Here is a 13,429-nt window from a genome sequence, read left to right as displayed (position 1 = left end):
CTGATGACCTCAGTCCTCGGGGCTTCTGACTTGCTCACTTGTTTCCCTCCCAGTTAACACTTTGTTCATGAATTCCACCTTAACTTTCACATCCCTTTCTTTCGACTGAGAAGCTACTTTTACTGTGAGAATCAAGTTTGCCCTGCGTTTATGCTAATTCCAAAAGTGGTACCTTTTGTGTCTTAGAGGAGATTTCTTAATCTCAAGACCAGTTACCTGTGTTTGTCTCCTCACCTAATCTGTAAGGTCCTCACAAGCCTGGTTTGTGTCTTGTTCATCGTTTACCTGCTTCGACACTACGCACAACGCCCAGCACATACTCATATTTAATATATGAAGGAAGAAAACAGCACTGACCCATCACTCCTCTTTAAAAGTTCCCAGTGAAGTTGAAATCACCCTGACAGTCTCGGCCCTGCATGCTCTGGGTCTACCTTAAAGCCTTAGCTCTGACTACCCAACCCCACACGGGCCACGTGATCACTTTGTTCCCTGGGAACTTGCACATGGCCAGAACGTCACTCCTGCTAGACCCTCTATCAGGAAGCCTGTCCCTCTCTTGCACTCCCAGCTCTGAGATTCCACACTTCCTTGTAACTTCAGATCCAGGTCTCCTCGAAGCCTTCTCTGGTTCCCCAGTCACTCTCTGAGCTCTGTTACAGCATTTACATAAATAATCGTTTACATACATATACAGACCCTCAGTTAAAACCCACCGTCATTTTGTTTATCCCTCACCACTCTGAACATAGGTGTCTCACACAGATGAGAACACCAGTCAGAGCGGCAGCGTGTGTTGAGTCACTTTTTCTGCAAGCCCCGCCCTGCCCTCCTTGGCCCGCGCCGGTTAATGGGGGCGGGATAGAGAGCGGGGCGAGATCCCAGCTGGCTGGGACCCACCGCTCCCCGGCCACGAGAGGGCGCAGTGTCCGCCGGCGGGGGCGTGCCGGGTGACGTCACGCCCTGGGCGAGGCTGGGGACTCAGCACACCGCCGTCTTCGGGATCAGCGGTCCCCACGACCCAACCCGCCTCGGTTTGTGCCTTCAGCGCGTGCTCCAGATCCTCCAGCGTCCCACAATGCCTTGCCTGACGCTTTCGCCCTCAGCCCTGGCGACGCCACACCGCAAGACAGGGGCTCAGGAGAAAGTTTGTCCCTCTGCGCGACCCGGCACTTAGAGGTCGTTGCTAGGCGCCGACGTCCGCTTCTTCACATCTGATTGGATCTCATCATAGGCGAGGCGGGGTTTTTTTTTTTACCGCGGTGCGCATGCGTGCAGCAAAGGATGGAGGAATCGGAACCCGAGCGGAAGGTGGGAGCCAGGCGGGGGTCTGCGCGGGTGGCGAGCGATCGTGAAGGAGGGGTCGGGGGTCCGGGTCTGACTCGTCTGTATCTGCAGCGGGCTCGCAGCGACGAGGCGACTGCCACAGGAAGCCGCTCCGAGGCAGACGATGAGGACGACGAGGACTATGTGCCGTACGTGCCGTTGCGACAGCGCCGGCAACTGCTGGTGAGGGCCCCGGCTCGAGGGTGGAACGAGGGCAGGAGATGGGGGTTTGGCGGTGGGATGGGGGGTGGCCCCCGGTCTGCGGAGTGAGGTGTCAGTACACGGGAGCGTGGTCCCCAGGCAAACGAGGAACTGGCGACCTGATCTGAGGGGTGGGGCAGCTGTGCGCCTCAGGGCACGGGACCCTCTCCCAAAAGCCAGGATCCTGACGCAGGCCCCTGGGCCCGATGCCCCACTGTGCGTTGGGCTCGGCTCTGAGGGGCGCTGGTGGAACCTCAGCTCCAGAAGCTGCTGCAGCGAAGGCGCAAGGGAGCTGCGGAAGAGGAGCAGCAGGACAGCGGCAGCGAGCCCCGGGGAGATGAGGACGACATCCCGTTGGGCCCTCAGTCCAACGTCAGCCTCCTGGATCAGCACCAGCACCTCAAAGAGAAGGCTGAAGGTGGGCTGGGCAGCAGGCGGGAGGCTCAGCTTGGTGCACTGCTTTGGTGTCTCTCTGACACCTTCTGCTTGTTTGGTCAGCCCGCAAGGAGTCTGCCAAAGAGAAGCAGCTGAAGGAAGAGGAGAAGATCCTGGAGAGTGTGGCTGAGGGTCGAGGTATGGCTGTAGCTAGGGCAGAGAGGAGGTGAACTGAGCCTCCTCCCCCAGTCCTAGGCATGTTATATTTCAAAGGGCCTGGCCTCTGGGAAGCAGGAGCCAGCCCTGAGCCACATCTGTTTCCTCAGCCTTGATGTCAGTGAAGGAGATGGCTAAGGGAATCACGTATGACGATCCAATCAAAACTAGGTATGTTTTTCCAGTCTGGAAAATCAGTCACTCTTACTTCAGACAGTATGTCGTGGAGACTGGCGGGAACACCCCAAAGCCAGCTGTGTCCAGGGGCTCTCTTGACTCTTGCCACCCACCCACAGTTGGACACCACCCCGTTACGTCCTGAGCATGTCTGAAGAGCGGCATGAGCGTGTACGGAAGAAGTACCACATCTTGGTGGAAGGAGATGGTATCCCGCCACCCATCAAAAGCTTCAAGGAAATGAAATTTCCTGCAGGTGCCTGGGAGCTGGGAGCAACACCACATTTTGATAGGGAAACATCTGCGAGGTTGCGGCCTAGCCCCCACCAAGGCCAGCAACTGCAGCACTGGGTCTAGTCAGTGGGGATGAGGGTTTTGAGAAGGAGAGATTTGTCTTTATGCTCCTTTTTCAGTTGTTGCAACTGTTCATATTTACCAATTTCTGTCATTAAGGAGCTTTGGTGGGCAAGTGATGATGGCCTTAAACAGACCTGGGTGTGAATCCTGCCTCTGCTTAACCTAGAGGCCTTGGACAAGTCTGTGTGTTTGTTTTTCTTTCTTTTTTTTTTTTCCCTGGGTCTTAGTTTCATCATTTGTAACCTGAAGGACATAGTGCCAACTTTATAGGCTTTGGGGGCTTGTTGAAGTACCTATGAGACACAAGGATGATGCCAGTGTTGTTTTCTGTAGCCATCCTGAGAGGCCTGAAGAAGAAGGGCATCCACCACCCAACACCCATTCAGATCCAGGGAATTCCCACCATGTGAGTGTGAACCTGGCGGCCCTGGGGAGGAGTGGTTGCTAGATGAGAAGCAGTCCCTGTATTCCACTGAAGCTGACCCTCAGGCCTCTCTTCTCTCACCAGTCTATCTGGCCGTGACATGATAGGCATAGCCTTCACGGGTTCAGGCAAGACACTGGTGTTCACTTTGCCGGTCATCATGTTCTGCCTGGAGCAAGAGAAGAGGTTACCTTTCTCTAAGCGTGAAGGGCCCTATGGACTCATTATCTGCCCCTCGGTAAGATAGGCTGGCCTGGAGGGCAGGGCGCAGATGGGTCCACCTTCTGGTGCCAGCCACTGCCCCTGTACCTGCAGCGGGAGCTGGCCCGGCAGACCCACGGCATCCTGGAGTATTACTGCCGCCTGCTGCAGGAGGACAGCTCGCCACTCCTGCGCTGTGCTCTCTGCATCGGGGGCATGTCCGTCAAAGAGCAGATGGAGACCATCCGACAGTGAGTATAGGCACCCCCGCCCCAAGGGCTTCCCCAAAGCCCCTACCTAGACAAGCCAAAGGACCCTTTGCTTTAGCCACTCGACAGATCTTTGCAGAGGCCTCCCATGGGCCCAGCCCTCAGTGAACCCCCAGTCTAACAGGGAGGTTGGTTGGGGTGGGACAGAGGGATGTGGTGAGGTACTGTGGGAACACAGCAGATGGAACGGGGGCATCTGGGAGGTCAAGGAGTCGGGGCATTCCAGGCAGAAGGCACAGAGGTGGCGGCCCTGGGGTGTCCAGGAAGGTCAGGGTTGTTTAGTGTGACCCATCGAGGAGGCTGAGGCTCTGGGGCATGGCTGGACCTGTGCGCTTTCCACACAGTGCAGTTCCCAACAGACATCACTAGATGTCCAGGGTTACAGACAGGCCAAACCCAGTTCCTGTTTCGTAGGCATTGCTAGTCAGGGAGGATGCAGACATGGAAAAGATGAATTCATCGTACCACGAAAGTGAGCCTTTGAGGCCTACAAAGGGAGCTGTGGGAGCACAGGCTGAGGCCTATCTGAAGATTCAGGATCGTCCTCCTGGGGGCAAGGGGAGTGACCTGGGGGAAGGGTGTGTGGGGCCGAGGTGACCACGTGGCTCGGGTAGAGCCGTGGAACGGAGTGGTGGTCGAGAAGGTTGCAGCGCTCTCCAGGAGAGCCTTGTGCCGTCCATAGAGCAAGGTGGTGGCAGTGACAAGGCGGGTCAGGTGAGGAGAGGTAGGAAAGAGGCCGGAGGGTGGAACAAGGTGGAGTGCCGGCCTCTAGGTAGGGCTTAGCAGGTGGCCCTGCCGTCAGTGTCCCTCCTTGGTCCCCAGTGGTGTGCACATGATGGTGGCCACCCCTGGGCGCCTCATGGATCTGCTGCAGAAGAAGATGGTCAGCCTGGATATCTGTCGTTACTTGGCCCTGGACGAGGCTGACCGCATGATCGACATGGGTTTCGAGGGTGACATCCGTACCATCTTCTCCTACTTCAAGGTGCCCTTCCCCACCTGGCCGGGACGCTCCTGCCACCTTCCCCCTACACACCACATTCAACTCTGGAGGGCCCTAAGGCCCTGTGCTCCCCACCCACTGTCCCAGCCCCTCAGGCTCCCCAGCCCCCACGTGCCCTCAGCCCCAGCCCTCTTCTTCCTCAGGGCCAGCGACAGACCCTACTCTTCAGTGCCACCATGCCTAAGAAGATTCAGAACTTCGCCAAGAGTGCCCTGGTAAAGCCTGTCACGATCAATGTGGGGCGTGCCGGGGCTGCCAGCCTGGATGTCATCCAGGTGGGCAAACATTCCTGAGGGGCAGTCTCACTTGTGAGGGCTGGATCTGACGAGGCTCCCTTAGCTGATCGGAGCCGGGTGGGGGGGCCACCTTGTGGGCACTAGGGGTTTCATTCACAGCCATGGCCCTTAGCAGGAAGTCTTCTCATGGTACCCAGCCCTTGGCAAGAGGCTCTCTGGTCACCTCCTAGCCAGGACTGGGGGCCCATCCTCTGTAGCAGGGCCATGGCTGGTGAGCCTGTTCTCAGGACCACCTAACCTGATCCTGGTGGTGGCAGGAAGTGGAATATGTGAAGGAGGAAGCCAAGATGGTGTACCTGCTTGAGTGCCTGCAGAAGACACCGCCGCCCGTGAGTGCTTCCAGCCAGGCTAGCCCAGGGGCCGCATGCTGGCGGAAGGTTGTGGGGGCGCCCAGGAGTCGGCCCCTGTGATCGGAGTTGGCTTTCCTGGACAGGTACTCATCTTTGCAGAGAAGAAAGCAGATGTGGACGCCATCCATGAGTACCTGCTCCTCAAGGGGGTCGAGGCTGTGGCCATCCATGGGGGCAAAGGTTAGCGTGGCACGTGCATAGGCATGGACCCCGCTGCCATAGCAGCCCCTCATCTTATCCCTTCCCCTACCTGGCCGGCCTGCCACTGCTCCCCAGACTCCTGCTGTCGCTCTAATAGCTCCTGCCTGACCCTTCCCAGACCAAGAGGAACGGACCAAGGCCATCGAGGCATTCCGGGAGGGCAAGAAGGACGTCCTAGTGGCCACAGACGTAGCCTCCAAGGGCTTGGACTTCCCTGCCATCCAGCACGTCATCAATTATGACATGCCTGAGGAGATCGAGAACTATGGTGGGCTGTTTGGGGGGCTGGGGTTGCGGCCTAGGCCCCAGCCCCTGGGCAGTGGGCCAGATGCTCTCTTCCCTCCCTCTGCAGTGCACCGTATTGGCCGCACTGGGCGCTCAGGAAACACAGGCATTGCCACCACCTTCATCAACAAGGCCTGTGGTGAGTCTGCCACCAGGGCCACCTTTGGCTGTCCCCCGGGTCCTCCACCTATGGCCAGCCTGGTTCTGGCTACAGGGCCCAGGACTGGACCTGATGGTTCCCCGCTACCCCCACAGATGAGTCGGTGCTGATGGATCTCAAAGCCCTGCTGCTGGAGGCCAAGCAGAAGGTTCCACCCGTGCTGCAAGTACTGCACTGCGGGGACGAGTCCATGCTGGACATTGGAGGTGACACGGGGTGGGGGACACTAGTCCAGTGGGGGCATGACGGGAACACCACAGAACAAGTCCATTCTGCCCCTCAGCGGTCTGGGGGTCTGATGGGGGCCCAGGGTCTGGGGCACAGAGCCTGGCCCCATCACCATGCTGACCCTCCTCCCCCACCCACCGCTACCCCGTTCCCCCAGGAGAGCGTGGCTGTGCCTTCTGTGGGGGCCTGGGCCATCGGATCACCGACTGCCCCAAACTCGAGGCTATGCAGACGAAGCAGGTTAGCAACATCGGCCGCAAGGACTACCTGGCCCACAGCTCCATGGACTTCTGAGCTGGCTGTCATCCCTCTTTCTCTCCAAGGGGCCTCCGTCCCCGGGGCTCCAGCCACCTCCCACACAGCCCTGCCCCGTGGGCAAGAAGCCAGCATCCTCAGCCCAGCTGGCCTGGGTTGGGCCAGGCTGGACCTGGCTGCCTGTTCCCTGTGCCCCCCAGAATTACTATTTTTGCTCCTCTTTACCCCAGCTGCCATTAAAACACCAGCCTTTTTGGTCTCAGCCTCTGTGTTTTGCCTTCTCTGCCCCGTGCTTCCTGGGCAGGCCTCACCCTCTGACCTCCAGAGCCCCTCTCAGGTGGGGCCTTGGCATCTCCCACCACTACTGCCACACCTGCTGGCACTCAGTTGTGGAAGGAGCTGCCTACCCGGGTTCCCCTCTCGGGGCGTAGGGTATTTCCTCTAGTCTACCTGGATTTATGACTCAGAGAAGGACATTGATGGACCAAGGGGAAATGGTTGGTTGGGTCTGCTGGTCTTTCTGGTTGGCTGTTATAATCTCCAGCCCTGCCCCAGCCTCCCTCTTCCTGTCACTGTGTAAAGGTCCTGGAGCTTCTCCTAAGGCCCTTTAGGAGGAGACTTCCTGCCTCGGGCCCCTTGCCCACACAGGCTCCCAGTAGGGAACCCTGTGCTCTGTTTGCCAGGGGGGCAGCAGATGCCACAGAACTGCCACTCAGGCCACAAGCACCCACTGACCCAGCTCTGTGCCCAGGTATCTGCTGGGCTCAGGACACAAATGAGCCAGGCAGATGCCCTCTGAGGAGTTCACGGGTGAGTGGGACAGACAGATCAGCCATGAATAAATGTGGGTGGCGGTCACGGGACTGCTGGCAAATGGGCCAGGATTTCAACATCTTGCAAGGGGTAGACAGAAAAAGCATTGGTGATAGCTCCTCTGTCCAGGCACTTCATGTGCAAGGCCACATGCTTATCCCAGCAGGACAGCAGTTGCTCAAGCCATGTTTGTCAGTTGGTGTGTGGCCTAGGGCAAGTTACTTAATGTTTCTGAGCCTTGATTTCCTCATCGCTGAAATGGCAATGAGAATGCAAAGGACATGGTGTCTGAGGCTGCCAGAGCTCAGAGCTGCTTGGGCCACAGTGGGCACAAAGCCAGGTGAATGAGGCCCTTGGAAAAGATTTCCTGCCCGAGAAGCTACACACCCCACGTGTGACCCCCAAACAGTATTCAGCCTGTTTACACATTCCTTCCCAGAGGTGGCACTGAATAAATGAAATGAGGCTGTCCCCAGGATTCAGATTCATATGCAGAGCTCCCATACTGGCCTCCAGGAAGACGAGACTGAAACAGGACTCCAGCAAGAAGCAAAGCTTAAAAAGCCTGTGAGCTCTCCAGGGAACCCACTGGGGGCGTGCCACCCACGCTCACGTGGCTGGGGCCGTGCCATGAGGGCTGGGGCCTTTGTGCTGTCAGACAGCGTGGGATGGTCTGGGGAGGCCTCCCGGAGGAAGAAGTCCCAGAGCCCTGAGCAGCACGGTGAGAGGTGCCCTGAAGGGGCCCGGCTGGGGGAGGTGGAGGCCAGAGTACCCAGCACCCTGAATGCTGGGCCAAGGAGTCCAAGCTAGACCTCAGGGCACTGGGAGCCAGGAAGCATTTAGGGAGGGGAGAGACAGGTTGGTTTGGGGTTAGCAGAGAGGGCCCGGTGGGCCCAGGTGGGGACGTGGTTCAAAGGGGAGATGCCTAAGCTGGCAATGGATAGGGGCTGTGAAGATGGAGAGGAGCAAGTGAACATTAGAACTATTTCCAGAATAAAGACAAGCAGACCAACCAGGACTCCAAGGGGGGGAAGCAAGGAATTTGCCAGTCTGGCTAGAGAAAGGTCCTGGGGCAGGGACCAGGCTGTGAGAATGGCAGGCCCCAGGGTACACAACTGCCCCAGGATGGGGGAGGGGTCAGGGCTCCTGATTCGGGAGCCAGCCTGTGGTCAGAGGCTCACACCCAGCTGACCCAGGCAGGCACGGGTCATCTGCCCCCAGGGGGTCCAAGGCCCCTGCCTGGCACTAGTGGGTACCTTGGGCCAGCTGGAACCCCAAGGAAGAAATACGTGATGCCCTTACCCCCATCCTAGCTCCTTTTCCGAAGACGGGGCTCCCCTCCCCCAACCCTGCAGCTGCCTCTCTGGACAGAGGGAGGGGGAAGTGGCCAGAAGGGGAAGTGTGAGGAGTTCCCCTCCAGCCCGTCACCAGTCTCCTCAGGCCCTCGGAGCGGCGGCCATGGCCATGGAGCCTCTGGAGACACCCATCAAGGACGGCATCCTCTACCAGCAGCACATCAAGTTTGGCAAGGTGGGGACCCTGGCTGCCAGGTAGCTGCCTAGGACAGGTGGTGGGCCTCAGCCCCAGCCTTGGACAGCCCACCAGAACCTGGGAGAATGGGGGTAGGAGTCCAAGTGGGGAATCCAACCCAGGTGTGGGGAAGGGGAACTGAGCCCCATTCTCAGCCTGAGCGGGTTGGGCCGAGTGGGCTTTGCCGAGACCCTTCCTCATTTACAGATGGGAAGCCAAGAGCGGGGAGCCAAGAATGGAACCCTTGGGGCAGGGCAGAGCTGAGAGGCGGGTTAATCCAACAGCCTTCCATCCCATCTCCTAGTGACAATGTGGCCCCTCGAGAGGGCTGGAGGCTGAGCTGGAGGAGCCCCCCAAAGTGGAGCTCCATCCTGCAGAAGCGGGCTCAGCTCCTCCCGGCCCTGTCCTGGAGTAGCAGGCCCTGCACACCCACAGCTCAGCTGCAGCTGCTGCCCAGGCAGATAAACCGTCTGTTTCCTTTGCTTGACGCTATTTGCATGTTTCCTTCCTTGCCATCATGAGACTGAGGCCTCCCTCCTGCCCCAGCCCTTGTCCCGTGGCCCAGTTGACCTTTTCTTTACAGGGGGTGGGTGCACCAACAAAGCAGTAGTGTCAGGTGGTCTGCTCTGGCCACTCGATACTTTACAGACATTGCCCAGTAGAATACCCAACCCCGTGTTCTCATAACCTTTTGAGAGATGAGGATCCCAGTGCTTATGGGGGGGTCACAGTTAGGAACGCGTGGGGTGGATTTGAAGCTAGGGCTGACGGACCCCAAGCACAGACGCTTCCTGCTGCCAGGCCGGCTCTGGCAAGGCATCCTCTGTGGCCTGAAGAGCTGCGAGGCAGAGGCCAGCCTGGGTGGCCAGGAGCGTTTGCTAAGTGGCTTGTGCTGGGCTGAGCTGCAGGGAGAACTGCCACCCGAGGGTCATCTCCCCCATCTTCATCTCCTGCAGAAGTCCTGGCGGAAGGTATGGGGTCTACTGTATGCAGGAGGCCCGTCAGGCGTGGCACGGCTAGAGAGCTGGGAGGTCCGGGATGGTGGCCTGGGGCCAGCAGGTGACAGGTCTGTGGGGCCTGGCCGGCGAGGAGAGCGGCGGGTCATCCGCCTGGCTGACTGCGTATCCGTGCTGCCGGCTGACGGTGAGAGCTGCCCGCGGGACACTGGTGCCTTCCTGCTCACCACGACGGAGCGAAGCCACCTGCTGGCCGCACAGCACCGCCAGTCTTGGATGGGCCCCATTTGCCAGCTGGCCTTCCCGGTGAGCACAGGATGGGTGGGTAAGGCATCCAGGGGCCAGCCAGGGAGAGCCGTTCACTTACACCTTGTTCATCTCCACGCTCATTCACATGTCATCACTCAGCAAGCACCTGCCAAGCACCTAGAAGCCTGGGAAACAGCCCAGAAGCCCACAGAACAAATCTCAGATGGCCATGCATGCTATGGAGAAAATGAGAGGCTGGGTGGGACCAGGAGTGAGTAGGGGGATGTTAGACAGGATGGTTCAGGAAGGCTTCTCAGGAGAGGAGAGTGCGCCTGAATCCTTGAGGAAAAATAACCCACCAGGCAAAGATCTGAGGAAAGAGTGTCCTAAACACAGGTCTGAGGAGTCCCCTGAACTAAGGGAGCAGCATGGGCAAGGGCCCTGAGGCAGGGGAAAGCTTGATGTTCAAGCAGCAGAAAGGCCAGTGTGGCTGGAAGGTAAGGAGTGAGAGGGGGCCCAGGAAGAGGCAACAGTGGAGAGTCTGGTGGGAGCCAGCTGAAACTGCCTTGGGCCACATGTGGAGTTTGGGATTTTATTCTGAGTGCGAGGAGAAGCCTTTGGGGAGTTGGACACAGAAGCTGAGAGTTTTAAAGCTTTACAGGGTCCGTGATGGACCAAAAGGAAATGAGTGGCAGTTCCTTAAAAACTAAACATAGAGTTAACATATGACCCAGCAATTCTCCTCCTAGGTGTATACCCAAGAGAACTGAAACAGGTGTTAAAACAAAACTTGTACCAGAATCTTTAGAGCAGCATTGTTCACAATAGCCCAAAGATGCAAACGACGCAAATGTCCATCAACTGATGAATGGATAAACCAAATGCAGTCTATCCATGCAACAGAACATTACTTGGCCATAAAAAGGGACGAAGCACTGATACATGCTACAACATGGATGGACCTTGAAAACATGCTAAGTCAGAGAAGCTAGACACCAAGGGCCACACATTGTATGATTCCATTAACGTGAAATACAGAAGAGACAAATCCATAGGGACAGAAAGCAGTTTAGGGGTTGCCAGGGAGTGGGGAGGCGGGGAATGGAAAGTGACAGTTAATGGGTACGGGGCTTCCATCTGGAGTGATGAAAAAGTTCTGAATCATACACTTTAAAATGGTTAAAATGGTAAATTTTATGTTGTATATTTTACCACAGTTCTTATGATTAAAAAAAAAAAAAGGAAATAAACAGGAGCAAGGAGACCAGTGGAAAGCCATTGCATTTGACCCTGGCCATGGTACCATGGGCCAAGGTGGTCATGATGGAGAGCACAGGGTCGGAGCCCAAAGGACATGGTGGGAGATGGGGAAAGAGGTCAGAGATGGGAGGAACAAGTGGCCATTCACTCGTGGGTCCCACCCTTGAAGCTCCCACCCCTTTACTGCTCCAAGCTGTCAGGGACACACACAGGCCGGCCCAGTCGCTGGCCAACCTCAAGGGCAATGGAGGACAGCCTCGTTTGTGCCCTCTGCTTTACAGCACTCAGCACCCTCAAGGGGGAGCCGGTGGGGATTGCAGGTGGGGAAATAGGCTCAGAGGGGTGTCCCGGGTCTTGCAGTGTGTCAGGGGCAGAACTGGGACTGGCACTCAGGTCTCTGGGTGCCCTTGCTTGGCATGAACCCCAGAGAAAGGATGTGGGAAGAGGAGTGGATGGGACAGTAACCTCTGACCTTGTCCCATTCCCCAGGGCACAGGGGAGAGCTCCCAAGGATCAGGGGAGGCAGAGGCTCCCAAGAGGGGCCTGGTCCAGATGGAGGAGAACTCCATCTACTCCTCCTGGCAGGAAGGTGAGTCGGGGAGGTACAGGGGCAGCCTCAGCCCTAGCACAAACAGGGCTGGGATCTTTCCGGGACCCCCGGGGGCTGTGCCTGTGGCCCTCACGGCGCCGTGCCTGCAGTGGGCGAGTTTCCAGTGGTGGTACAGAGGACGGAGGCAGCCACCCGCTGCCAGCTGAAGGGGCCCTACCTCCTGCTGCTGGGCCAGGACTCCATCCAGCTGAACGAGCCCGCCAGCCCCCAGGCGCTCTACACCTGGCCCTACCGCTTCCTGCGCAAGTTCGGCTCCCACAAGGTGAGGTGCTGGGCGGCCGCCCCACTGGTCCCACAGGGAAGGGTAGCGCTTGGCGGGCGGCCCCTCAGCCGCTGACTCCCCGTGCCGCCCGTGCCCAGGGCGTGTTCTCCTTTGAAGCCGGCCGCCGCTGCGACTCGGGCGAGGGCCTCTTCGCCTTCATCAGCCCCCGCTCCCAAGACCTATGCGGGGCCGTAGCCGCCGCCATCGCCCGCCAGCGGGAGCGGCTCCCCGAGTGGGCGGGGCCCCAGCCCTGCCCCCTGCCGCGGGCCACCTCCCTGCCCTCGCTGGAGCCTCCGGGGGAGCTGCGGGAGGTGCCCCCGGGACCCGAGGCGCCCGGCTCCCGGAGGGCGCGCGCGGCCGAGCCCGGGCCCCAGAGCCTGCCCCCTCTGCTGGGCCCCGCAGCCCCGGACGAGCCGGCGCCCGCGCTCTACGCGTCCGTGTGCAAGCGGGCCAGCCGGCCTCCGGACGCCGCCGAGCACCTGTACGAGAACCTGTGCGTGCTGGACGCCGGCCCCGCGCCCGACGCCGGCTGTCCGGAGCAGGAGGGCCCGGGCGGCCGCAGCCCCCTGGCCAGCCCCATCTACCACAATAGCCAGGACCTGGGCTGGCCCGGCGCGGCCCATGACAGCAGCCTGGAGGCCCAGTACCGGCGGCTGCTGGAGCTGGAGCTGGCCGACGACGGCGACGAGGCCGAGGGCTCCGCCCGCGCCGGCGGCCACTTGGGCTTCAAGGCCAAGCTGGTGACGCTGCTGAGCCGTGAGCGCAGGAAGGGCCCGGCTCCCTGCGACAGGCCCTGACCGAGTATCGTGGCGGCCGGAGGAGGCCGGAGGAGAGGAAGGCGCTCTCCCTGGGACAAGAGGGCGGGGAAACAATGGACATCTGCAGACACACCCCCACACTCACTCTAGCCTGGAGGGACAAGGCAGACGGCCTGGGGAGGACCCCTCAGGTGCCCTGCCGGCCCCCAGTGTATAGTGTACAGATTTGCTGGCAATAAAGCCTTTTAGTTCTCCTCTCCGTCCCACCTTGTGGCCCACAGTCCATACCTCCTCCCTATGGCTTCTTGCAGTGGCTTGCCCGGGTCCACACAGACCCTCAAACACAGGCATTGCAGCAAACATCAGTGCCCTGTGCTGGGTTCCAGGGACACACGTGGCCTGGACCTGACCTCTGCCACCAGTAGGCTCAAGTCTCCTGGAGCAGGAGGGTGAGATGCAAATAATTATGGCTCCACGTGGTCCTGTTCAGCCGAAATAACTCCGACAGTAGGGCAGAGGGAGAAATAAGGCTTGCTGATGGGAGAGGTGCCCCCTGAATTGAGTGCGAAGGGCAGGCAGGGCTTCACCAGGCTGGCAGTGAGCCCTGGAGCTTTCCAGGATGAAGGTGGGCACGGTGGGTGCAGAGAGCAAGGGAAGACCATGGACC

The 13,429-nt window shown here is 59.1% G+C and overlaps 2 protein-coding genes across 2 annotated transcripts; both read left to right on the top strand.

The window, feature by feature from the left end:
- The first annotated feature begins 1,268 nt into the window (after nt 1–1,268).
- DDX41 (DEAD-box helicase 41) lies at nt 1,269–6,586 on the top strand. The gene is made up of 17 exons (XM_081230774.1): nt 1,269–1,311; nt 1,399–1,509; nt 1,786–1,945; nt 2,026–2,100; nt 2,229–2,289; nt 2,415–2,551; nt 2,986–3,058; nt 3,161–3,314; nt 3,392–3,528; nt 4,369–4,531; nt 4,693–4,824; nt 5,103–5,174; nt 5,279–5,375; nt 5,515–5,664; nt 5,749–5,820; nt 5,937–6,047; nt 6,227–6,586. The coding sequence occupies exons 1-17, from the start codon at nt 1,285–1,287 to the stop codon at nt 6,361–6,363; spliced, it is 1,869 nt and encodes a 622-aa protein (XP_081086900.1). The 5' UTR covers nt 1,269–1,284; the 3' UTR covers nt 6,364–6,586.
- Nucleotides 6,587–8,552: 1,966 nt separating this feature from the next.
- DOK3 (docking protein 3) lies at nt 8,553–13,011 on the top strand. Its single transcript, XM_081232889.1, has 5 exons — nt 8,553–8,667; nt 9,624–9,929; nt 11,622–11,721; nt 11,832–12,004; nt 12,103–13,011. Exons 1-5 carry the CDS (start codon nt 8,596–8,598, stop codon nt 12,799–12,801), a joined length of 1,350 nt encoding a protein of 449 aa, XP_081089015.1. The 5' UTR covers nt 8,553–8,595; the 3' UTR covers nt 12,802–13,011.
- Nucleotides 13,012–13,429: the final 418 nt, after the last annotated feature.

Source organism: Mesoplodon bidens (genome assembly GCF_964165515.1).
Source record: "Mesoplodon bidens genome assembly, chromosome: 4".
NCBI classification, from domain to species: Eukaryota; Metazoa; Chordata; class Mammalia; order Artiodactyla; family Ziphiidae; genus Mesoplodon; species Mesoplodon bidens.
This window is presented reverse-complemented; position numbering and strand designations above follow the sequence as displayed.